The sequence below is a fragment of the Cenococcum geophilum genome, assembly GCF_001692895.1.
Source record: "Cenococcum geophilum 1.58 unplaced genomic scaffold K441scaffold_4, whole genome shotgun sequence".
NCBI lineage: Eukaryota > Fungi > Ascomycota > Dothideomycetes > Gloniales > Gloniaceae > Cenococcum > Cenococcum geophilum.
In genome coordinates, this window is record NW_027137562.1 from 3,466,184 (window position 1) to 3,492,580 (window position 26,397).

The 26,397-nt window shown below is 39.5% G+C and overlaps 3 protein-coding genes across 3 annotated transcripts; all 3 read left to right on the top strand.

The window, feature by feature from the left end:
* Positions 1-802: 802 nt before the first annotated feature.
* K441DRAFT_652897 (HET-domain-containing protein) lies at positions 803-3,829 on the top strand. Its single transcript, XM_067647438.1, has one exon. The coding sequence runs from the start codon at positions 1,057-1,059 to the stop codon at positions 3,607-3,609; it is 2,553 nt and encodes an 850-aa protein (XP_067508895.1). The 5' UTR covers positions 803-1,056; the 3' UTR covers positions 3,610-3,829.
* Positions 3,830-8,806: 4,977 nt separating this feature from the next.
* On the top strand, positions 8,807-8,989 carry K441DRAFT_490387 (uncharacterized protein; the record flags this gene model as incomplete). Its single annotated transcript, XM_067641978.1, has 1 exon — positions 8,807-8,989. A coding segment is annotated over one exon (183 nt), but the record flags the coding sequence as incomplete, so codon positions are not given.
* Positions 8,990-16,557: 7,568 nt separating this feature from the next.
* Positions 16,558-16,863, top strand: K441DRAFT_539396 (uncharacterized protein; the record flags this gene model as incomplete). The annotated part of the gene is made up of 1 exon (XM_067642555.1): positions 16,558-16,863. A coding segment is annotated over one exon (306 nt), but the record flags the coding sequence as incomplete, so codon positions are not given.
* Positions 16,864-26,397: the final 9,534 nt, after the last annotated feature.

Genomic DNA, 26,397 nt, shown 5'->3' on the forward strand with positions numbered 1-26,397 from the left:
TCTGCACGAAGCTCTGCACGAAGCTCTACGCGGAGCTCTGCGTAGGGCTCTGCGTAAGCCTCTACTAAAGCTCTACATAAGGTTTTATTAAAGCTTTGCGCGAGGCTCTACCTAAAGCTTACCCCCTTCTATAAAGCAAATCTATACCTGCTAGTAGTCCTTAGTTTATATTTAAAGCTAGCTCGTCGGTTTAGGTACTCTGGCTACAGTAGGAAGAGGGCGGCGGTGGTCGTGGGCTGCTACGACTCGGGGGCGTCGGGCGCGACGACGAGATAACGAATTAGAATCGGGCAAATCGGGCAACGTAGTCTTCTTCGCCAGGTTTGCTTTGGTAATTCTAGCCATCAGGAATAGCTTAGGGAGCTATAAGAGTTAAGATAATTTGGCTTAAAGTAGGTGTATATAGGCCTAAATACCCCNCGCGGGACTAACAAAAATCCGAACCGTGTACCAGACCTTCTAACGAAGGTCTTGCCAAAAGCGGCTAGCGGCTTGGCAAGGTAAGCCTTGGCAAGAAGGTCTGGGAACGAGACAATACCAGACGACAACAACATAAGATGATTAATCTGTTATGTAAGCAGCTTATGATTGGTTGATCGTCTGGGACCGAGATAAATTGCGATACCATTTAGCACGTCTTACGTAACTGGCACTGTGTAATTTACTCAGATCGATCAAGAGCTCAGCCTGTGGCTGTGCGGAGCCATGGCACACGGGCCGACCATAGCCCCGCAGTCATGTGACCTGAGTCAACAGTCACTAACTCAGCTCTCTAGAACTGCCTACGAAATCACCATCGCACAAGGTCATGGTCGGAGCGGGTCGACCGTCCTCCCTGCTAGTGTCACCATGGTGTTCGTCCACTTCTCAAGATATAAGCATATTCAGTTTATTCGCTCGCAAATTCGCCTCTGCTAAAGCCTGACCGCTACATGTCAGCCTTACCGCGCCACACTGTGAGATGTGCAATCAGCTGCAGCCTGACCCGATACCGATTCTGAGATCTGCACGAGTTCTGAACAGCAGAGCGATTCTGAGATACACAGCACCCCTGCGATGCACAATAGATCCGAGACAAGCAGCGGTTCCGAGATGTGTGGCGATGATGAATGTCAACTCGAAAAACAGCGCTCTCCAGAGCCTTTATTAATACCGCCGTCTTCGTATCCCAAACCGGCCCCAACCCCGGTACATGGAAAACCGGCATGCGCACATACGGAAAAGCCATGCAGAAATTGCAGGAACCTGCATAAAAAACTGAAAACCGTTTTCTCTAGCCATGAATTGCTGTCAACACGCCGCGGCATACCAAGGCCTCCCGGGGAGACTAGCAACCGCTCCAGAGAACGAATCATTGGGTCGACCTCAGACCTGAAGAGCAGCGATCTCAGTCTGGGTTTGGTCCGAGACGTCCGAATGTCAAAGGTTTGCAACAACTGCAATCAGCAAGTGGTGGAATGTCAGTCTTGTCAAGAACTCTCAGATATCTTGGGCCTGGAGAATCAAGAAATCAGTGACTCCGCTTATATTCAGCTGAGGAAGGTGAGGAACTCCCCGCAATGGGATGAATCAACCTTCATTGTGAAGAGAGATCGGCAGTTGGCCAAAAGCGCGAGACGCCTGCACTCGAAAGATTCGGGAGGTTTGAAAAGTCTGCTTAAGATCTACGTCGATTCACCTGTACTTCAATCTGCCGAGCTGTTATTTGCGCCAGGCTCCGGAGCATCCAACACAGGTGCGGACTTTGGGTTCCCAGCGATTCGGTCCATTGACCCAAACGTACTCGATGTCGACTTTGCCAAAGCCTGCTTCAGAAGATGCCAGTCGTCGCATGGGCCGACTTGCGGCAACGTCGATGCATTGATATCGACTTCCAAACCTAGCATCTACCTGTTGGACCTTGAGAGTCAATGTCTGGTAAAAGCTACTGTCGATCACGAGTACGTTGCTCTCAGTTACGTGTGGGGCCGGTCCACTAGCGATTTTGAGTGCCGAAAAGCCAATCTGAAGCAGTTCCTCGAGCCTGGGAGTTTAAACGATCCAGACTTCTTTATCATTCCGCCTTTGGTCTCTAGTGCGATGGACTTCACACGCCAAATGGGACAACGTTTCCTTTGGATAGACCGATATTGCATCGTGCAGGATGACGGTAGACATAAACATGAACAAGTCATGGCAATGGGGACGATATACGCCAACGCATGCTTCACAATTGTTTCTGCAGACGGCGATGCAAGCATTGGAATTGCTGGAATCGGTACGCCAGCATCTCATGGCACCCGTCACCGGAATGTATTCAAGTCTGTGGGCGATATTGAAATCTTGTATGGGATGCGGTACAAAGCGCTACCTACCAATACATCATGGGCATCAAGAGGTTGGACATTTCAAGAGCAGATGTTCTCCAGAAGGCTGGTAATCATCTTCCAGGGGCAATTTATCTGGAAATGCAAGAAGTCGCTCTGCCAGGAAGCGTTCAGCAACGAGGTTGTGCTCGAGGCATGGGAGCAACGGTCATTTGTGGACAGTTTACAGAATCCTGGCTGGCCAGATCATGACCTATTCCGAAGACTCGTCGAGAACTACAGCAAGAGAACACTCAGCTTCCCCTGCGATTCCATCTCGGCCTTCTCTGGTGTCCTGACAACGCTTCGCAATTCATTCCCCGGAGGATTTCTTTTCGGCTTGCCGGAATCATACTTTGACGTTGCCTTGCTCTGGCAGCCCGGAGTTCCAGTTCAGGACAGATGCCAACTAGCGAACGCAGTTGGGAAACCGGTCGAACCTTTACCGAGCTGGTCATGGTGCAGATGGCAAGGTACACTCAACTTCAGCAACTGGCTAGCTGGAAATGATTGCTTGTTGCTCTCGCTGTACTCTCAGAACATCTGCAGCATCAGTCCAATAGTGACATGGTCCAAATTCAACACTGCCTCTGGCGCTCGAACGGCAATTTGCAACTCATATGCAAACTTTAGGAATAATACACATCATTCCACCCTCCCGAAGGACTGGACAAAGGACGAAGGCCTGCAGCATAAAACAATCAAACACGACTACAGGTTTCGGTTCCCTGTGCCCCTTGCCGCTACAACGGATTCGTATAACACAACGATGCCGGAACAATGGAATACCACCATTGTCGGTACCGTCAAGCGTGCATTTGTAGTTCTCGGCGAAGAGATTCCGCTCACCCCGCGGCAGGAGGCAATGCTAGGCATTTGCAGCTGGCGATACCTCCAGAACCAGGCCGGACAGATAATTGGCGTCGTGTGCTCCAACAGTGTTCACTCGTCAAAACGGGATCTGCACACACAAGAAATATTTAAGCCGTCGCCTTGGTCTTATGATGCCGACCAGGCGGAAATGATCGCCATTTCCAGAGGCGAATTCCACATTGCCATGGACTCCCGGCCCATTGGCTATCCGGAAGAGCTCTTTCAGCAATGGGAGTTGGCCCAACGACAGAAAGAACGCGTATATACGTTCTACAATGTTATGTGGATTGAGAGAATAGATGGTGTAGCTGCAAGAAGGGCATTGGGTCGGGTGCTTCAGAGAGCATGGGATAGCTTGAAGGCTGATACCATTGAGATCGTTCTAGGATAGAAAGGCTATGCGGCACTCTATTTTAGTTGCTATGTTAGAGCGAAGAAAAAATACTGCAGACTTCCACTCTCAAGGGCATTCCACCCTAGCACCACCCCTTGTGTTCAAGTCTCGACTCCATCGATTTAAACCTCAACAAAGCCTTTCTTGTAAAAAGCTGATCACGCCCTGAATTGCGGCGCTCTCGTGCGTCGGATACTGATAGAACCCTAAAGCAAGGCTTGCTGGGGCCTATTGTAGTTGGAAGTGGACGGAGCCTCCGTTCATACTGTATCGCTCATTTGCTTGTACAAGCTTGTGTGAGTATGTTATATAGAAGCTTAGTTTGATTATAGAGCTACCTATGCAGCGCGCTAACCCGAGGAGAGGAGCTTCACCACACATGCAACCTTACCAAAAGGTGGCGCCGCACTTCAAAACTTACGCATACCCATCTTACCATCAAAAACAATCGATTTCCTAACTTTCAAGACCTAATTCTCACTGCCTAGCGAGCTAGAGGTGGATTTATTTGTCATTTTACCCCCTTTCCCCTAGCAGAAAATTCTTCTTAGGGGTGGTCCTAGCTTATAAGCGAGGCACGGACAGGAACACCAAAACTACGACTACTACTACGAATACCAATAGGGGCTAGTCTTTCTACTACCTTTTAGCCTAATCTCCCCAGAAATCTTCTAGTAGGATTAGTAAGGAGAAAGGGTATAAAGATAGTAAAAACTAGAAGCCCCCCTATAAGATATAAAATGCCAAGGCCTAATAGGTCTAAAAAAAAACCTCCTATAGAAATAAGTGATGAAGATTCTACATCTACTTTTTCTCCCCCTTCTCCTTCTCCTGGCCCGTTTAGGACAGGAGAAAAAAGAGGACATCCTTAGTCTTCTCCTGAAAAAGAAAACCAAAAACCTGCAAAAAAGACAATAAAACCAACGACTACTATAGATAGTATGCATAATATACCTCTCTCTTCCCTTTCTCCGGAGGAATATCTATGCGAGGCTTTAAGAAGCCTAATCCAGGCCTATAGAGGGCTAGAAGGAGAAGAGCAAGAAGAACAAGTTGGACAGCTAGTAAACTATACACAAAATATCCTAATAGGAAAAAACCCCTTTGTAAAAGAAGAAGAAGAAGAAGAGGCAAAAGAGGTCCTAGAAGGACTAGTAGAAGAAGTAAGAGCTCTCTGTAAGGAGGTAGCTTCTACCAAAAATACTTACGCAGAGAGACTAAAGAAGGACCTCCCTTCTTCTTCGTCCTCCCTACCCTCCTCATTATCACCACTACTACCTTCTACCCCTTCTCCTTCTAGTAGGGGTTCTACTTCTACTAAAAGTAAGAAAAAGCAGCTATAAGAAAGGAAGCTAGTCCTAATTATAAACGAAAAGGACTAACCTCTAGATACCTTCTTTATACGAAATAAAGTCAATCAACTATTTGTATTAAAACTGTAAGTAAAAAAGCCAGTTCTAGCGTCTATAGCTAGAACTAAAGGAAAACAAAATATTCTCCTTACGACTATAGAAGAGTATAATGCAGATTTCCTAGTTAAATATAAGGAGATCTAGCAAAACTGCTTTACCTTTTAAAGAGAACAAAAACTAGAACCATGGGTTCAAATTATAGCCTATGGGGTTCCTACCCTACCGTTCTTAGGAGAAGGAGGCTCTAAGCTTCTAAAAGAGGAAATTGAGACTTTTAATCCTATAAGGATATAAGGACTACCTAGATGGATCTTATCTAGTGTAAAAAGACACGATCCATAGACCAGATTTGGCTCTATAGTTTTTACTATAGAGAACGAAGAAAAAAGATAAGAAATCCTTAAGTAAAAAGAGATATCAATTGCAGGTACAGCTACTAAGGTAGTAAAATACCTCGAAGTCTCTCCTACTACGCAGTGTAATAGCTGCCAAAAATTTGGCCATATAGGAGACAGATGCTCTACTAGGGCCTGTAGATATTGTGCGGCTGCACATCTATCTAAAGACCACTGCTGTCCTACTTGCTTAATAAGCGGCAGGCCTTGCAAGCATACTACCCCTCTTTGCATTAATTGTAAAGAAAAACACTTTGCTAATAGTAGAGACTGCGAGAATCTTAGAGCAGCTAAACTAGTACATAGTACTAGCGTAGAAGACTCTATGGAAGAATAAAATTAATAGGAGTCTAGAAGGAGGTAGCTCCTACTAGGCTCTTAGGTTAAAAGACAGTAGAGAGCAAAAGGACAGAAATAAATTGCAAAAGGACAGGGATAGGGGTTAGGATTTACAGTTTTTCTTACCATTTTCTCATTCCCTAGTAGTTGTAGTATCTTAGTATTTTTACTAGGAAACTATAAACTCCTAATTTAGGGGTTTATAAACTACTAGGACATAGCTACTAGTACATATTAAGCTGCCTAAGAAAAGGATTTATATATATAGAACTATAGCGCCATAGCCAAAAGGCTGCATGCGCAGTATTGTACGTAGTATAATACAACGGATATAAAAATATAAAAAAAAACCCGAGAGAGTATCCCCGTTAAGAAGACCGTGCGCTGAGAACAAATCAATGTTCAAACCGGACATCGATTCCGCTCGTAACTGTAACGGATGACGTTTGACGCCTGAATACGAGTATGTAATTGCGCTAGCCAAGATTAGAAAACCGCCCTGAACAAAGTACCGACTAGGATCGCCATCTTGCATAAACTTACGCGCGACAGCAGGCATAGAGCTAATCCTAGCTTCCTACTATTATAGTAAGGCTTAGATACTTTAATCTGACCATTTTATTTATTTTTCAATGTGCTAAGAGCTTAGCTGTAGTAATGCAGTGAAGAGATATTATTTCGCTACAAAAGTGACCTCTAAGCGGACTTGACGAGAAGGCGGCGATGCCACACGTAATTTTTAGTTTTAAGAGGTTTTATATGTTGAGGATTAGCTATAGTACATTATTTATATAGATTTAGAACAACTATTAGGGTGTGTACGGAATTTGGAGAGTTTGAAGTTCAAGTACCCCTTAGATTTCTCGGCATGGAGTGTTTCTTGACTAGCAGTGATGGACGTTACATCGGGAGAATGTATTTTTTGATAACCTCCACGCTGAAGATCTTGTTTATTCCACGTTTTAGTCATGGCCAAAGTTCCATGAAAATGATTTTCTAGAGGAAGAGACCGTTCTATATGCTGAAATTGTGTAGGAATCGATTTAGGCAAGGTTTCAACACCCTTACAGGAACCGTTTCCGGAGTCATATAGGCACACTTTGCACACTAAAAATAGCGCGTCCTATCTTGGGGTCTAGATCAACAGTTTTCTTCTCCTTTTATATTTATTAATGAAACTAGTTATATATATTATGTCGGACGGCTTTAGGGAATTAAAAAGTCACTTTCCTAACCATTTTAATATCCTAGGATGTCGAAAGGCCTGTAGGTCATATATATGTGCTAGTATTTAAAGCAAACCCTAGCTTATTTAGCATTGACTAAACCCAAATAGTATTCCTGTTAGAACTCGTATTAGGATTATATTAATAAGGATCTAGGCTATTTATATAGGGGGGAGGGACCCCCTATAGAACCCTAAACTAGGCCCTATTTGGCTTTTAACAGTTCTATATTTTAGCAGCTAGGCTTAAATATATATTTCCTAGAATCTAATAATCTAAATATTATACTCCTATTATCTAAGAGATTTAAGGATTGGCTAATTAAGACCCTAGTCTTATAGTTAATATTATTATAATATAGTGGCGGAGGTTCTTTAATCGGAATATAGGAGCCACTTAGTTCCAATTTGTAGCCCAAATTAAAAAACCAACGAGAGACGCGAGCGAGATAGAGTTTTAGACAACTGCAGTAGGATGGTTTTATAGGGCGTATAGGCCTTAATAGGCGTGTAATAGAGATAGAATTGTTTATACTGTATATCCTTTTAATAGTGGACGAGAGGGCTGCTATAGGTAGATTTATATTACAAACTTTCTTAAATAATATCATTTTCTAAATATAGTAGAGCATCAGATCCTTTTCTAGGGCCTCTTTATTTTTAGCAATTAGGAGCTAGCGATAATGTATATAAGTGCAGGGTCTCCCTCTAACCTTTTAAAGGGATTTAAATTAAAAACTATGTTTTAAGTAATAAGGTAAGTCAAACCCTATAGCAGAGATACGCGTACTGATGAAAAAGTAGTAATAAGATTCTTAATAGTTAACAAAAAGTCTCTAACCACAAGTCTTTAGGTAGTGGCGGAGTTGCAGGTATTATAGTAGCTATTTTCGTATTTATTGTTATAGTAATTGCCCTCTATATATATTTGTGTAGGCGGAAGCGCCCAATATAGGTTAGAAATTTTGAAATCCGTCCTAGCCCGGCTACATCACAACCTTAGCTAGATAGAGTAGCAATGTTAGAGTGACGAAGTAGCAAATTTAAGTTAATATTAGAGCCTAACGTCCCTCCCTACGGGTCGAGAAACCCCCCGCGCCGAGATAAACCTATTATTTAAGCGTCTTAGTTCTTTCCCTTAGGGGTCTATTAAGTTGTAGCCTATATATTATTTTTCTTTAGCCATTTCTCCTTTAGAAACTAGTCTATAGTAAGAAAATTACAACGGTCTTAGTTATGCTATTAATCGTTCTATTTATAGCATCTAGAACCGCGTTAGCTTTACATCCCTACTCTACTACAGCCATTAATATATCTTTAAATTTCGGAGTATTAGAAAGACAGTTCTATTAAGAAAGAAGATAACTCTAAGTTTTAAAGACACTTAGCCTATAAAAATATGCACTCCGGATTAATTCGTGCGAAGGGGTCTACAGTATATCTTAGTATAAGGGTTTAGCGCACTTATATAGTGCGGTACTATATATTTAGGTAACTGTAATATATTTAATGCTAAGCTGAACTAATATAAAGTGTGGCGCTATTCTAGAAGTATTTATAACTATTACGTGCTACCTATTTTTAGATTTCTCCGCGCGCGTTTATTATTGCGTACTATATCTAGTAGAGCCGCTCATTCCTATCCTACTATTATTATTATATTCGCTATTATGGACCAAGCCAGCCAGGTACTAGCGTAAGGCCTCCCTCTAGATATACCTAGGATATATACTACCTTAGCAAAACAGGGCGATATTCCACTCTCTATGCTTTACTATTATAATTACAGACGACGCTTAAGAGAGGAGCTAGCCTAAAGCTAGCAATACCTCACCCTAGAGGAAGAGAAAGCCATTGTTAAGTTCTTATTACTAATAGCTAATCTTGGGCACCCTGTACGAATTAAGTTTATATATTCGCTAGCTTTTAATATTGCCTACTATCGGTCTATAGATATACTAATTAAGCCTCTAGGTAAGAACTGGCCTCGGGCCTTTAAGAAACGCTATCCAGAACTTAAAGCGAGGCGAGTTAAGGTTATTGACTGGAAACGCTATAATAGTTATATATATAATAAGGTCACAGAGTGGTTTAAAGTAGTTAGCAAAGTACTATAGAAGCTAGCTATTTTACTAGAAAATTATTATAATATAGACGAGACGGGAGTCCTACTAAGCATACTAGGCTCTATTAAAGTCCTTATAGGTAAGGACAATATATAAGACTATAGAGTGTCACGGAACCCCACCGTAGGGGCCTCCATAGGAGAGCCCCGTGCTCTTACATACACCTCGCGTACAGCTTACGTCAGCTACGCGTAGGTATATCACCTCCTTACGCCCTCGACCCTTACGATCGATCGCGCAACGTCTTGTAGACTCCTCGAATACATACGCTCTGTAGCCACTGCCCTCGTTCCGTGACAGTATATCACCTCCTTACGCCCTCGACCCTTACGATCGATCGCGCAACGTCTTGTAGACTCCCCGAATATATACGCTTTGTAGCCATTGCCCGCGCTCCGTAACATTACGTTACGCCTTTTTCTTCACCGACGCTTAGCCTATGACCAATTCTACATCTCTACAATACCGTAGACGCTGCCAGAAGTAGCGTGTCCATAAGTCACCTTACTTTATACTCCTAAAGAATTAATAATAATAAGATGAAATTCCTTACTAGCTATTATGTTAAACTTAAAGAACAACCTAATACCTATATCGAAACTACGACACCAATTAGTCCTAGGAGGATTTAATTTATTAGCCCTAGCCTTAACCCCTAAAGGGAAGCCTAGTGGCTTAAAAGACTACGACGACTATAAGGGGGATATTAATAATGTCTTATTCTTTATTAACTATATAACCACAGATAAATAAGCTAAAGGGCTATTACCCATTAAGATTGAGATACGAGACGCTGAGATGTTTGTAAAAATGGTAGCACGAGAACCCGATAAATACTACCGCCTTCTATAGAACTACTATCTAAAGCTTATATAAGCTGAGATGCGTACTACCTAAGATTACGATATTATCTAAGACCTATAAGCTTGTAAGGCGCTCGCTAATAATATACGCCAAGAGATCGAAGATAACCTCCGCGCGTCTAAACGCGACGTTTAACGATTAAAAAAGGCCGAGATTATACTTATTGCTACAGTTACCGAAAGAAAGGGTATAATTAAATACCTATAATCTTAGCTTAACGAGCACATTTATAATAATACTAGACACCTCTCTACTATATATAACGCTACCTAAGTCTCTACGCCCCTAGCAACCTCACCTACTTAACGCTTAACGGAAGGTTAGCGCCGAGCAGCTTCACCTAATAGGAACCCCTACTATAGCAGCGGTAATGATAAAAGCTATAATAATTAAACCTAAACTACCACTATAGGGTCCAATACATGCTACCCCAATCCCCTAATCTTTAAGGGTAACCGTAAGGAATATAGCTACTGGAAGATATAAACCTGCGAGAAACTGACCTAGAGCGCCTGCCTTTTCCCTATAGAAGATACTAAGATTGGCTATATTATCGGACGAACGAAAGGCATCCCGTTTAATAGGCTTTTTGCTTAATAAGAGACTAGTAGTCCCTAGAAGTGGTAGTCCCACTAGGAAGTCCTTAATAACCTTAACTAAATGTACCGTGACTATAACCTAGTAGCCACTAGTTAAGCTAAACTACGCGCCCTAAAGATAAGTTCTACTAAATTATTTAATAAGTTCTATATTAAATTCCAGGAATATACCGGAGTCCTCGCCTAAGACGACGCTAAAGACTAGGAAGATTTCCTTAAAAAAGTCACTTATCGCCTTAGTCATGTAGCCGCCAGCCACAACTATAACGATGTTCACAATATGGTAGCAGCCCTACGGAAGATTAAACGACGGCTGAACCAGATTACTACTGTAAACCCCCGCCCGAAGACCTCCCTATAGAAGCCCTTTAGACCTACTAAACCACCAACGCCTACTACCCTAAGTAACACCACTGGTCCTAATATTAACCTCTCTATACTAGCCTTTTTGAAAAAGCTACTAGACGGAGAGCGTAAGCTACTCTAAAAGCTAAGGCGTTGCTATAGATGCTGTTAAGAAGGCTATTATAGCTATAGCCCAAACTGCCTAATGGCTAGGTTTAGCAACTACTGTTAAATACCTAACCCTATACCCTAGACACTAAATACGTTGCTATATACCGCTACTGTATAAGACGAAGATGTAGTAACGGTAGTAGAATTAGACGCGGAAGCGGAAAACGCAAAGTCCTAGCCCTAAGTCGCAGGTTAGGACACTTTGACGATGGAGGGATCTATATATTGGCTTGCTTAATAGATAGCTTAGTAAAAATAGAAGGATGGAAGCAAATAGTCTTACCTATAGAGGGAACTACCGCTAAGAAATAATATAAAACCCGTTCTATGATTAACTGCGGAGCTACTAATAAATTTATAGATACCTAATTTATGTGTACTTATAACCTACCTACCTTACCCCTCGCCAAAGCCCGCGCCCTATAACTTGCTAACGGTAGTTATACTGTATAAAAGATTACCTATATAGTATAACTCTACCTAAATATAAACGGACACCAGGAGGAGCTCTGGGCCTATATTACACCACTTGCGAACTACCCTATTATCCTTAGAATAAACTAGCTTAAATAATATAACCCCGCCATTAACTGGTAAAAGAGAGAAGTAACCTTTAACTCTAAATACTGTAGAGAGACTTGCCTAGGGCATAGCTTAGCCGCCTCTATCTACTCCCTAGGATATTAACCTAAGGAAACCCTTATTATCCTACCTACGACTAACTGCTACTATGTAAGCGCCGCGGCCTTCTACCGTATAGCATATAGGAAAGGCTGGACTGTTGCTGTAGCCTCCCGATTACGACTATATAAGCTTAATAAAGATTAGGACTACGTCCTCTATAGTAATAGGATAGATATAATTAACCTTCTAGAAAACAATGCCCCCGTAGAACTCTATAGACTTTTACCCTTAGACTTTAAGAAGTTTATAAAGCTTAAAAAAGGACTTACTAATGAGGAACTCTGTAAGCTCCTCCCCGAGAGATACTATAACTTTATTAATATATGCTTATAAAAGAGCGTAGATATACTCCCCCTATATCGACCTAACGATTATACTATTAATATTAAATAAGGAAAAACGCCGCCTTATAAGAGACCCTACCTAATATTAAAAGATAAACTCTTAGTTGTTAAAAAGTATATTAATAAGTACCTTAATAAAGGGTTTATTCGTTCTAGCATGTCCCTAGCAGCCGCCCCTATCCTCCTTACTAAAAAGCTAGGAGGAGGTATTTAATTCTACGTTGACTATAGAGGACTTAACGCTATTACGATTAAGAACCAATACCCTATACCGCTTATACGCGAGACCCTTAAACGGCTTAGCTAAGCCAAAATCTATACTAAACTTAATATTATTGCCGCCTTTAACCGCCTCTGAATATGGGAAGGTGATAAATAGAAAACCGTATTCGTATTGCGCTTTGGCCAATTCGAATATACTATTATGCCTTTTAGCGTATGTAACGGCCCAGGCAGCTTCTAAAGCTATATTAATAATGCCTTATAGGACTACCTTGACGACTTCTGCTCCGCGTACCTAGATAATATACTTATTTATAGTAATAACCCTTTTAAGTATACTAAGTACGTTTAAAAGGTCTTATAGCGCCTTAGAGACGTAGGACTTTATATTAATTTAAAGAAGTGCGAATTCTTAGTCATAGAAGTAAAATACCTTAGACTAATTGTCACTACTAAGGGTGTCCGTATGGACCCTGAAAAAGTATACACAATTACTAGATAGTAAACCCCTACCTATATTAAGGACGTATAAGCCTTCCTTAGTTTTGCTAACTTCTATTGGAAATTTATATATAACTTCTTGGGTGTTATAGTACTACTTATAGTAATGATGCGAATAAAGGGCCTTTCCGCGAAAGGAAGAAAAATATATCTATATTTTATCTGGATGCCTAAATATAAAAAGGCGTTCTAAGACTTAAAAGATGCGTTTACTAAAGCACCTATCCTAGCTTACTTTATACTAGGATAATAACTCTATCTTAAGACTAACTCTTTAGACCACGTTAACGCGGGCGTTCTTTCCTAGATAGGTGATGACGGTTTCCTCTACCTAGTTGCATTCTACTCGTCTAAGCTTACACTATAAGAATATAACTATAAGATTTATAATAAGGAACTCCTTATAATTATATAAGCGTTTAAGGAATTCTAACTAGAACTCTCCTTAGCAGAACCTGACTAGCCAACTGAGGTCCTTATAGATTATCGCAACCTTAAGTACTTTATAACTATAAAACAACTAAACTAACGCTAAGTACGTTGGAATAAGTTCCTCTCTGGTTTTAACTTTAAAATTGCATATAGGTTAGGAGTATAAGGTACTAAGCCTGATAGCCTAACACGCCGTTTATAAGACCTTCCTTAGTTAGAAGATAACCCTTAAAATTAATTCCAATGATAAACAATCCTAAAAGCATAAAACTTAGCCTTAGGTATACTACCCAAGATAGAACTAACTACCCCTTAGCTTTATACTATAGAACTAGAGTTACCCCCTAAAATTAATAAACTTATTACCGCAGTATATAATACCCCTGTTAACCTATTACTGTATTAACTAATTGCCGTAAAGATCGCCGGCACCTGTATACTGCCTACTAACCTCTAAAGCTTAGGCTAGATTAATATAGCAGCCTTAGAAGTAAAAGAGAATAGGCTCTATTATAGAGGCTATCTATTTATCCCTGACTTAGAAGACCTACAACGGCAACTAATCTAAATAGCCCACGACCTCTAATTAAGCGGCTACCTAGGCAAAGGAGGAACCTATAAGCTTCTTAGCCGATACTACTTCTAGCCTAAAATGATAGACTTAGTTAAACGCTTTATAAGCGCCTGCTATAGCTATAAACGTGCTAAAGCATTTTATACAAAATACTAAGGACTGCTATACCCTTTACTAGTACCTATACGACGATAGGCAGATATCGCTATAGATTTCGTTATCAACCTACCACCTTATAAACGACATGGCCGAACCTATAAGAACATCCTTATAATAATATACCGACTTATAAAAGAACGCTACTACGTCCTAACTAAAGGCGTAGCCGTAAGCGACGTTGCCGACACCTTTCTTCGCGAAGTCTACCGACTACACAAATTACCCAACTCTATTACGTCTGACTAAGGCACGCAATTTGACTCTAATATATAAAGGCGGATCTGCCAACGCCTTAGTATCTCCGTTAAGATATCTATATCCTTTTACCACGAAACTGCGGGATAACTAGAAAACGCTAACGCTAGTATAAAGGCGTACTTACGATAGGTAGTCGCCTATAGTTAGGATAACTAGGTAGACTACCTTCTACTAGGTAAATTTATAGCAAATAACTACGTCTTAGCCACTATAGGACTTACCCCATTCTTCGCAAATAAAGGATATTACCTATAATCCGGTATAGAGCCACTAGAGCCTATTAATAAGAAACTGCTATATGGAAAACGCCTTAAAATGCTACTTGCTAATTAATATATAGACCGGATAAAAGACCTACTTAACTACTGTAAAGGAGAAATGGCCTGGGCCCAAGCGAAATAAGCTTACTTTGCCGACCGCCACAGAATACTACTACCGGAGATGCGTGTCGGCGACTGGGTATGGCTAGATGCACGTAATATCTCTACGCAGAGGCCTATAAAGTCACTTAATTATAAGAACCTCGGCCCCTATCCGATTAAATGAGTTATTAATAGGGGAGCTGCATACGAACTAGAGCTCCTGCCTACCCTAGCCACCCGTGGGATATAGCCTGTATTTCACCTATAGCTACTACACCTTTACTAGCCTAACCCCTTACCGGGATAGATATAGCCTAAACCCCTGCTAGTACTAATCCGAGATGAGAACGAAGACGAGAACTATAAGGAGTGGACCGTTAAACGAATTATCGACTCTAAATACTTTGGCAAAGGTAGAGGATGGCGGCTCTACTACAGAGCTGTCTATATAGGATTCAATATAGATTAGCTAGAATGGCAACTATAGGAAGACTTTAAAAATGCAAAGGACCTAATTAGCGACTTTTACTATGTGAACCCACAGAAACCGGGCCTAAGCAGAGATTTTGTACCTAATCCTCTATGGGAGCCCTTATAGAGTTAAACCGTTATATATTACCACGTAAGGGCAAATTGTCGTTAGATTGCCGTAGATTGCTATTATGTGATGGCAAAATGCGATTACGTGACTAGAATATTAATAAGATGTCCAGGAACTTTGACCGGCGGTTAAAGTTATCTAATTGGTTAGATTCTTAGGTGCTAAGCCTTATTACATAACGTTGTTTTAAGCCCTTAGCGATACCCCCTTTACTTTTCCTTCTCTATACCTTAAATGTCCCTTCTATATATATATAGCAACCACAGCGTCGCCGGAGCTCCGCCTCTATAAGAGGGGGGGTAGTGTTACAGAACCCCACCGTAGGGGCCTCCATAGGAGAGCCCCGTGCTCTTGCGTACACCTCGCGTACAGCTTACGTCAGCTACGCGTAGGTATATCACCTCCTTACGCCCTCGACCCTTACGATTGATCGCGCAACGTCTTGTAAACTCCCCGAATATATACGCTTTGTAGCCATTGCCCGCGCTCCGTGACATAGAGGTACAAGTATCAAGCGGACAATAGTAACTGCTATTAAGTGTGTCAGTGCTAACGGTAGGTCGCTACTACCACTTATAATCTGGCCAGCTTTAACCTACCAAAGTAACTGGACTATATACCCAACTCCTAAATGGCATTACGGATATTCTAAAAACGAATATAATAACTCGAAGATCAGCTTAGAGTAGCTTACGCGTGTTTTTAATCCCTAAACTAAAGAACTGGCTAATAAGAAACTACGGGTTCTAATATATAACGGCTTCGAGACGCACAAAACCCTTAAAATTTTAGAGTTTTGCTTTAAGAACAATATTATCCTATATCGTTTTCCCTCTTATACTCCCATAAGCTTTAACCATATAACGTTAGGGTCTTCGCACCCTTAAAGACAGCCTATTATAATTAGGTTAAATAACTAAATCGAGGAGGCGTAGACATAGTTAATAAGGAATATTTTACCTCTCTATACAAGCCTATACGGGATAGAGCGTTAACTAAGAGGAATATTATGGCTGGGTAGGCTGCAACTAGTTTATTTCCGTTTAACTTAAAGAGAGTACTTAAAGGAATACAGAAGCCCCCGCCCCTAATTAAACTCACTATTCTAAAGGCTAATAAGGTAGTGGGATCTAGTATATAAGACGAAGTACTGTAAACGCCTATAACGCTAGTAATAACAGAGGCTCTTATATTATTACAAAACCTAATTAAATAGGATGCTTATGCGCTTAATAAGACGAGTAAATAGCGCCTATAAAAGCACGTATAGAGCTCGCAAGTGCCGCCTAAATATCCTTTACCAAATGTACCCTTCTTTAGGATCGAAATTAATTCCTGTCTAAAATAAACAACGAATTAAAAGTTCGCCGATTAACCAGGTTAGTAGCCCTAGGGAAGGCGAAGGTAATAAGCTTTAAGGATCTTAACGAGGCACGAGCGAAGCGTAATGCTAAAGAGAAAGCTATTATAAGTAAGGGAAAACGCGGTTATAGGCGCAAGAGTCCTGCGCTAGAGGTAGAGGCAGAGGCAGAGGCGGGTTTATTAATACCAAAGGACAAAGTAGCACGGATTAGTAAAGTCGAGCCAGCGAAAGCCCTAGGGGTGCTATGGAGGGCACCAGTGGCGAAGATATATTAGGACAATATTAGCGATTGCGGCTTCACCCTTGCACGTTTGCAACACTACCTATAAGTTTTAGCATTCCAGCCACAAATACGCCACAGCCCGAAGCACGTGATTTACTACTGTACTAAAGAGTACTTCTATTACAATTTGCAGCCTATGTATGTATATATATATGTATATATATATATTCTATTATGGCTATATACTATTTAGGGTATAGGCCGTTATAGAGCGCTAACTAAATACTTCCTACTATTAATATGCTTACTCTAGTTTAGAAGCTAACTATAAGAACTATATATCTATTACCTAATACTATACTTAACTAAGGAAAAAATAAAGGAAAGTAATGTGTTACTATAAAGAAAGTTAGAGTTTAGAGGTAAGCCTAAGCAAGTAGTTTTTGACGCCTCGTGTCCGCAGGGCTATTCCAGCGTTGTGCGCTTCTTAATCGGCGACGCACCAGTAGAGGTATATATAGAGGAGGCTCGCGGTATATTCGGTTAGATAATTAAAGGAATTCTTAAAAGTCTTTACTTATTAACGTCGGCTTTTATACTCTCTATATCTTATATACTTAGGTATAAGCGTCCGGTCTCCTTTATAAATTTAATTATAGCTTTAATTACGCTAATGTCTGGCTTCTAGTGCTTAATTAGGCCGTTAATATTCCTGCCTTTTTTTTATCTGCGTAAGTAGCCTCCTAATATATATAATAGATCCCTAAATTAATCTTTATACTACTCTCTTAGTTTAAACCTCTACTATATCTACCTCCTATAAGAAAAGAGGAAGTGCTGTATTAATTCTATAAGCCTATAGTTATATAACGCCGTCTCTAATACATTAATTTTATAGAGATATTCCTTTGGAAATAACTTGCCGGTCTATAGCTACGTAAAGATAGTAGCTTTAGAGCTAATTAGCTACTAGTATAATCCTACAGCCTTTTTAAGGTAGAGTGCTGTATTAATCTTCTTTATAAACTTGCCTATATTAAATCTTCCTAATAAAAGCGGTTCTGTTATTATCTTAGCTTTTTTTAAGGCTTGCGTTATAAGGTACTATAGGAGGCCATCTCTCTATAGTAGCTCCTCGCTCTCTAGTCTTGTTACTACTTTAGTAAGCTTATTAGCTTTATTATTTCCTATAAATCCTAAGTGGCCTAAAATCCAGTATAGCGTGATATTGTTTAGCTAGAGTTTCTTTAAAATCTCTATAACTATTTCCTGGTAGGCTCTAGCCCTCTAGCTCTATACTAACAGTAACGCTAATTACGAGTTAGAAAATATTCTTATACTAAAAGCAGGTATTAGGAAACCTACTTAGTTAATAGCCGTGCACATAGGGTCCTACGGCTAGTTAGCTGCCTCGCTAATTGCTAGAAGCTCTATTAGGTAGGCGTCAGCCTATTTAAAGCCTGCCACCGTTTTTAAAAGCGTTGCTTTAGATAGTATAGCATACACACTAACTCCTGCCTTACCATTACGCACTAATATATTAACGTATATATTAACCTGCCCTAGCTTATAGTCTTTAATAATAGCTTAAGTATACTCTTCGTCCTTATATATTACTATATTAGGCTTAGCCACCCACAGCGGGCATATATACTATTTAACCTCTAGCACCCTATTTACCTAGACATTATTATATATCTCTACTATCCTCTAGAGCGGTAACTGGTGCTATCTATAGAGCCTCTATCTTTAAATTATCTAATAAGGATATAATTTACCTAGTTTATAGATTAATACCCAGAATGTAATGGCCTGGTTATACAGCCTTTACTTAAGAGGGAGTAAGCCTGCTTCTACCTCTGCTATTAGTAGAGTAATAGTACGGAACCCCCTAATAATAGCTTATGCCGTAATTCTTTGCGCCTATTAGAGAAGCTACTTTAACTCTTATATTATAAGCGGGTACTATATTAGCGATATATAGTCTATTATTAGTAGGACCGAGCTCTTAGCTAGCTGCTTAACGCTCTTAAACTATAGTCCCTTTAGTCTACGCAACGCTAGCGCTACCTTAGTAGCTTTACCTGCCTTATTTACTAGGTGTGCCTTAAACTATAGCTCCTTATTAAAAATTACCCTAAGGATTTTAACTTCCTATATTAGGGGGATTTCTTTTCCTTTAAATTGAAGTGGTGTGGTGGTATCCTTACCCGCTTCTTTATATCTAGTAAGGTAGATAAATAATATTTTCTTTACTTTAAATTAAGCTCCACTAGTCCTCTCCTATTTCTTAAGCATTGGTATAATCTCGCCCTAGATAATCTGCGTGTTTTCCTCTACTATAGGGCCTATAACCTATACCAAGTAGTTATTAATAAAGGCTATAGAGCTACCATTTCTAGGTGCGCTTTATATAAGATCTACGTTAAAGAATAGAAAGAGTATTAGGGCTAGTGCTAATCCCTATAGAAGACCTGCTTGTGGGAGCGCCTGTACTTTTAATATATATCTATTAACTAGAATATAGGCTTAACGGTTTATATAAAAGTCCTACACCTATTATATAATCGTCTAAGGTATTTATCGCTGCCGTAATCTCCTAATTTCCGGCTCTATAGCTACATTATTATACGCGCCCTTAATATTAAATAATACTAGAGATAGTTTTTTCTTTTTTCTTTACGCTCTAAATACGTCCTTATAGAGATATAATAGCGTATATATTATTAACCTTTACTTCCTAGCTCTAAAGTATGTCTTAAGTAGTAAGCTATATTTCTTTACTAGGTATACTAACCTCTTCGCTACTAATAATTTGAGTACTTTTCCTAGCGTTGGGAGGAGGGAGATTGGCCTATAGTTATTTGCTACTATATAGTCCCCCTACTTCGGCTTTTATAGCGGCATAATCTTTACTACCTTTTATTCCTATAGTACTTTCCCTATCTTAAGTAATTTAGTAAAGAGAGTAATAATCTTACCGCTTAGTATAGGCTATAGCTCTTACTATACCTTAGCTAGTAGGCCGTCCCTTCCTAAAGCCTTATTTAGGCTAGCCCTAAATACAGCTACCTTAACCTTATATTTGGCGATAGGCTCCTATGGTAATTAGTTATAGCTAGTTATAGCTTCCTCTTCTTATTTATATAGCGGCGGGACTGGAAAGAATGCCTAAAGTAGTTCTCTTACAATATTATAGTTCTCTGTAATAGCCTCTCCCTATCCTCTAGCCTTTTTAATTAGTGGTATTTTAGTGAACGCGGATATAGCCTACGGATTAAGGTATTTCGACGCTTTCTATATATTATTACTATTACTAAGGAATTTATCCTAATAGAGCTTTTTATATTACTAAATAGTCCTATAAAAGAGCTTCTTCGCTCTTACTATAATATTATATAGCTTAGGGTCGTCCCTTCCTTACCTCTATATTACACTATTTCTATTCCTCTAGTATATATATAACTTCCTTAGCGTTATAAGGTCTTCGTTCCACCATCTTTTTATATATAGCGATAGCTTAACCCTCTAGTAGTGTGCTTTAAGGGCTTTATTAACTCACCTATTAAGGCAGTTAACCATTTTGTTTATATCTTTTATAGGAAATCCTATCTCTTTCTATTGCTCTATATCTTCTTAAATCTTATCCCAGTTTGTATTCTTAATAAGTAGCCTCTCCTAGCTTTTCTATATACCTATATTAACCTAAAAGCTAGTATAGATAGCTCTATAGTCTAACCCGTACTTATACTCCTAAATAGCGCACTTTACTAGTTTACTTATTAGGCCCGGGGTTATAAGTATAAGGTTAATTATTAATATTTACCCCGCGTTGCTTTTAAATATAGGTACTTCTATTAGAAGTAGGCTCTAAAGTAACCGGTTTACTATAAAGTTAATAATTAGCGCGCTTTCTTCCTGCGTTAATATAGTACTAATATAACTTCCTCCCTATAGCGGATTATGCCGATTAAAGTCGCCTATAATTACCACCTTAGTATATAGGTCGCGCAATAGTTTACTCTAGATTAGCCTATTAATTATCTCCAGCTTATTAGAGAGCTCCTCTAGATTCTCCTCCTTAGTTCTCCTTAAGCATCTGTCTAGAATATATACTAACACAATTATAAGTCTCCTTTAGCCGACATGCGCTACTACCGCTATAATATTTACTAAATTTACCTATAGCTGTGTAGCTGCTAGCTTTCTAAATGCCTAGATATATAACCTAACTAAGGGGTACTACTGCTGCCTACCTATTAGGATAAACCTTATTTACTAGGGGTTTAAGCTAGCTAGCACTACTTCCCTATTTAAAAGAAAGCAGTAAGGCTCTTAGCCTAAAATAAAGTGGAAGTCCACTAGCGTTTTGTTATTATATAACGTATACTGCGCTTCCCTATACTTCCTTAAGTTCGCCTAGATAATCTAAAGTTCTCTATTTATAGCGCTATTATATAAGAATCCTATCCATCTCTTTCCTATATGCTAGGCATTTATAGTATAAGGCTTAGTAAGGATCCTAATAGTTTACGCAGTATAAATTAACCGTCTTATACTAGAGATAGCCTTCCCGCCTATATATTTTATATATATTAGGTCGCGTATAGTCTCTAGCCCTATATTTAAACCTTTTATATTTATAGTATGCTATAGGGGTGCGTTGCTCCTTAAATGGTAATATAATAATCGCGCCTTCCCTAAATAATATGTTGTTTGACGTAAGCAGCTTCTCTATATCCTCCTTTATTACCACTTTAATAATTACTAATACGTGCTAGCCGCGCGGCCTTAGTTGCCCAAGCTATCTTATTATATATACCTCTACACTATTCTCTATCCTAAAGCGCTCTATAGCTAACTTACTTACTTTCTCGCTATTAATATTTATTGCTAGAGGTACTTTAACCTAGTCCGCCTTAACCGTATACTACTTAGGTCCGATAAGCCTCGCCCTAGGGATGTACAGTTTAAGCTATTAAGTAGTCGTCTGCCTAAATGTAGCTTTTTTATCTTTTTCCACCGAGAATCTAATAATGCTTGCGCTGTCGCTTATTCGTTATACGCGGAAGTCCTTAAATATAGCTCCCGTAAGCCTGTTGATATCCTTTATACCTTATATAATGGTTTATTTTACTATTTTAGTAATAGCTACCTTCTCTATTACCTTTAAACCTGTATAGCTAATGTCTATTACTAGCTGCTGGTTAGGTTCCTTAGAGTTCCTAGCGCTTATTATTTATAGTAAAATTATCTCTAACCCTACCGTGCCTCCACTTGCTATGCCTCTACTAGCCGCTACTAACGCCTATAATTATATTAGAGCTAAGGGAGTATTTAGTTATACTTATAAAAACTAAATAGCCTTTTAGAGTTTAGTATTTTGCTTTTTAAGGCTTTACTATTCTGATTTAATGTCTACTAGGTTATTTCTAATGCTCTTAATAATGCTATTTTAGCTTATAATAATATTGCTCTACTATACTATAGTTTCTTTAAGGCTTTTAATAAGTTGGTAAAATTTGTTATAATTAATGCCTTCTCCTTCACGTTTAGGTAAGGTAAAGACTCTTACTATAGGAAATAAAGGCAGTATATACTGCGTAGCTTATAGTCTAATTTGTAGTGCGGTTGTCTACTGTTTAAACTATACTAATTATTAAGAGCGTGTCCTTAGTAACTGCTGGGTCTCTAGCACCTTTGCGCTTGGTTTCTTTATACGTTTTAGTAGAGCTGCTAGCAGATCTAGAGGTGGTGTTACTAATACGCGTTTAGGGGTCGAAGCAGCTATTAGGGCTCCGGGGCTTTGTTCGGTGGGCCGCAGGGGCCGCCTTATAGCGGGAACTAGCTAAACGAAAGACTAGGATTTGATTAAAAGAATATCTGAGGTAAATATCCTCCTCTTTCAAAAGTTCACCCGTTCATTTGCAGCCCATAAGGGTATAGCCGGTGCGGGTCGGCTATCCTCCCTACTAGCGATGGCAAATTTAAAGTATTTAACACTTTAATCGCAGGCTGTAAATATCGCTAATTATGCTACCACTAAACCTGTTATAGGATTGTATGCTAGATTTTCGGAGAAAATGGTCAGCTGACCCGAGTCCAGAATTGCAGGGCAGACACTGGCGCACAGCAGCTGATTTAACTACCCCGCTCTCGCCTGCTGTAAATCTAAAGTTAAGGGATAAGCACTGAGCTTGCCTTTTATTTACATTAGGCCAGTTAATGACCTAACTATAAGTTTATCCCTCATTGGCTGATAAAGGTAAGGGGTCACCGCCTTATAGCCTCCCTCTGCCGCCAACTATAGCGATGTCGCCGATTATAATTACGAAAGTTAGCTAAAGGTTTACCCGTAATTGGGTATGCTGGCGCCGCGGCTTATAATCATTATTAGCCCCACAGTGACCATAATTCCACCTATTATAGAGCGCGGCCCCCAAATCAATCGTTTCAGCCGCGGAGACGTCAGACGTAGCAGGCATAATCTTTTAAGTAGTTAATATCCAAACTTCAGCCATCCTGCCATTAATATTCAAATAATGGACCACCGCCTTCGCCGCGAAGACTACACTATAGGATAGGTTTGCGCCCTCCCTGTCAAACTTACTGCCGCGCAAGAGATACTTAACAACGAACACTAAGATCTCCCTTAGAATAACAATAATGCCAATATATACTTGCTTAGCAGAATCGGCGAACACAACGTCATCATGGCCTGTCTGCTAGAGGGCCAAACAGGAACAAACTCGGCCGCAGCAGTCGCTATTCGGATAAAATTGGCCTTCACTTCAATCCGGTTCAGCCTAATAGTAGGTATTAGGGGAGGCGTCCTAAGTAAGGAAGCGGATATACGGCTTAGGGATATAGTAGTTAGCAAACCGCATTAAGTGCATAGCGGAGTAGTACAATACAACTTTGGGAAGGCTACTCCAAGCGGATTTAAACAGATAGGTTTCCTTAACACTCCACCGATAATTCTCCTTAGCGCCGTTGCAAAGCTACGGGCCAATAACTTTAGAGGAAGAAGTAGACTCTTAAAATATGCTTCTAAACTTAACAGCCTTCCAAAGTTTATACGCGAAGGTGCAGGACCTAACGTCTTGTTTAAAGCAGATTACAACTATGTAGGAGGGACTATATGCGAAGGATGCAGCAAAGAGGGGGCGGTGGATCGGCAGCCGCGTAGTTAAGAGATTATAGTCCACCACAGCACGATAGCCTCAGGGAATTAAGTTATAAAAGATGCTACTAAGAGAAATAGAGTTAGCTCGGAGCTCGGTAGCGTGCTCTACTTTAAGATAGAGGCAGTAGGCCTAATAAACAATTTCCTATACCTTATTATTAGAGGCATATATAACTATGCGGACTTATATAAGAATAAGAGATAGCAACCGTATACGGCAGGAACAGCAGCAGCGTTCGCGAAGAAAGTTTTATCGGTAATACCCACGGCTAAAGTGGTAAAGTCGCGTACTATAGATAAGATTATTAGGGAGATATAAAAAGACTTAGTTTAAAGGGAGAAGGAAATAAAGATTCTAAACTGCCTTAATATATCACTATACTAAGATTGAAAAGACCGAAACCTAGATCAGGTTCTAGGGACATATAACTAGTTTATATCTTATAAGTACTTTTAGGACTAGCAAAAGAGTAAGTCGTCCGCAATGCTTTAGGTATCGGCAGATCCTAGATGCGGAAAGTTGGTATTAGCTAAATACCTAATTAATTCCGTTCTTCCTACTACAAAATCTAAAACGGTGTGCTACTTCTTCTTTAAGGACGACTTTAAGGACCAGAGAAATATGGTTAGCGCTCTCTGCTATATCCTACACCAACTTTTTAAGTAAAAACGCATCCTGCTCTCCGATGCAATTCTTAATCAGTTCAACATTGGCGGAGAAACGTTTACCAGTTTATTTAGCGAGCTTTGGCATACCCTTATTAACGCCACAAAAGATAAGAACGCTAGAGAAATTATCTATCTTTTTAATACGATCGATAAATGCGAAGGTTAGGGAAGGTCTTAGCTTATTTAAAAATTATGCCAACTATATAGCACTAGGAGAAGCTTTAATTTAAAGTTTCTTCTTACAAGTCGGCCTAATATTAAGATTTGCCGTAGTTTCAAGTCTCTTAAGAACCTAGAATTACCAGTAATTTATTTAAATAGGGAAAGCGATATTAAGGTGGAAAAGATTTCCTAAAAGATTAATATTTTTATTAGAGCTAGAGTTAATAATATTAGAATATAATTAAAGCTTATAGATAAAGAGCAAGGCCTCCTATTATAAGAGCTTATATATATTCCTAACAGAATATATTTATAGGTATATCTTACGCTTAACTTAATTAAAAGCGCTATTAATATTAACAAAACTATAATACGCGAGGCCACCTCCCAGCTCCCTAAAATAGTTAATAATGTATATAACAGGATCCTCTCTAAAAGCCGCGATTTTAGAAAGGCCAGGAAAATACTATATATTTTTATAGCAGCAGCACGGCCCTTAACCCTAAGAGAGATAACCTTAGCGTTAGTGCTTTAAGAAAGCCATCGGTTATATAATAACATTAACCCTAGACCTAAAGATCGTTTCTATAAGAACGTATAAGATATATATAGGAACTTCATAACAATTATTAATTTAAGGATCTACCTACTTTACTAAACCGCGAAGGAATTCTTAGTTTAGAATAATAGGGTAAATTCTCCCAAAGGCGTTTATAGATAGAAACACTCATTATAGCCGCAAAAATCTCACTATATTCTTACTAAGATCTGCGTCTAGCACCTACTTTTCGCAAAATTTAAGACGCAACCTCTTAGCGTAAACGGACCACTATCTCAATATATTAAGGATTACGCCTTCCTTAACTACTCTGCGAAGTATTAGGCCGCTTACCTCTATAAGTTATAAATTAAGACATAAGGCGTAATAACACCATTAATACTGAGAATATATAATATAAGTTTACGGCGTTACCTAACTTAGTTTAGAATCTATTAGATAAGTATAAATACTAAATTTCCCTAGGGGTTTACCACACTTATAATTGCATCCTATTTTAGACTAAGAATAGTAGTAAAGTAACTACTTAATATAGATGGCATTAATCTAAATTCTCAAGATAATACATACCGGTAATTAGCGCTATCTTAGGCTGCAGGAAACAGCTTTAACGTCGTAGTTAAGCTATTAATTAAAGGCGCTACTAGCAGTCTAAAGGGCCTTAGGCTACTATTTAGGAAGAGAGCCAAAGTGAACTTAGTAAATAGAAATGGTCAAACGCCATTATCCTATACTGTTTAGGATAGGAATATAGCTATTATTAAATTGCTAATTAATACAAGGGCCTAAGTAGACTTAAAAGATAAAATTAAAGGGACACTATTATTCTATACCGTCTGTAACGGGTATAATAAGGCAGTTAAGCTACTACTTAAGAAAGGAACCTAGGTTAATTTAGAGGGTAATATTAGTAAGGAGCTACTATTCTCGGGTAATAAGGTAGCTGTTTAGCTACTACTTAAGACGGTTAGAGTTAATACTAAGGCGAAGGATAAATATAATCAGACGCC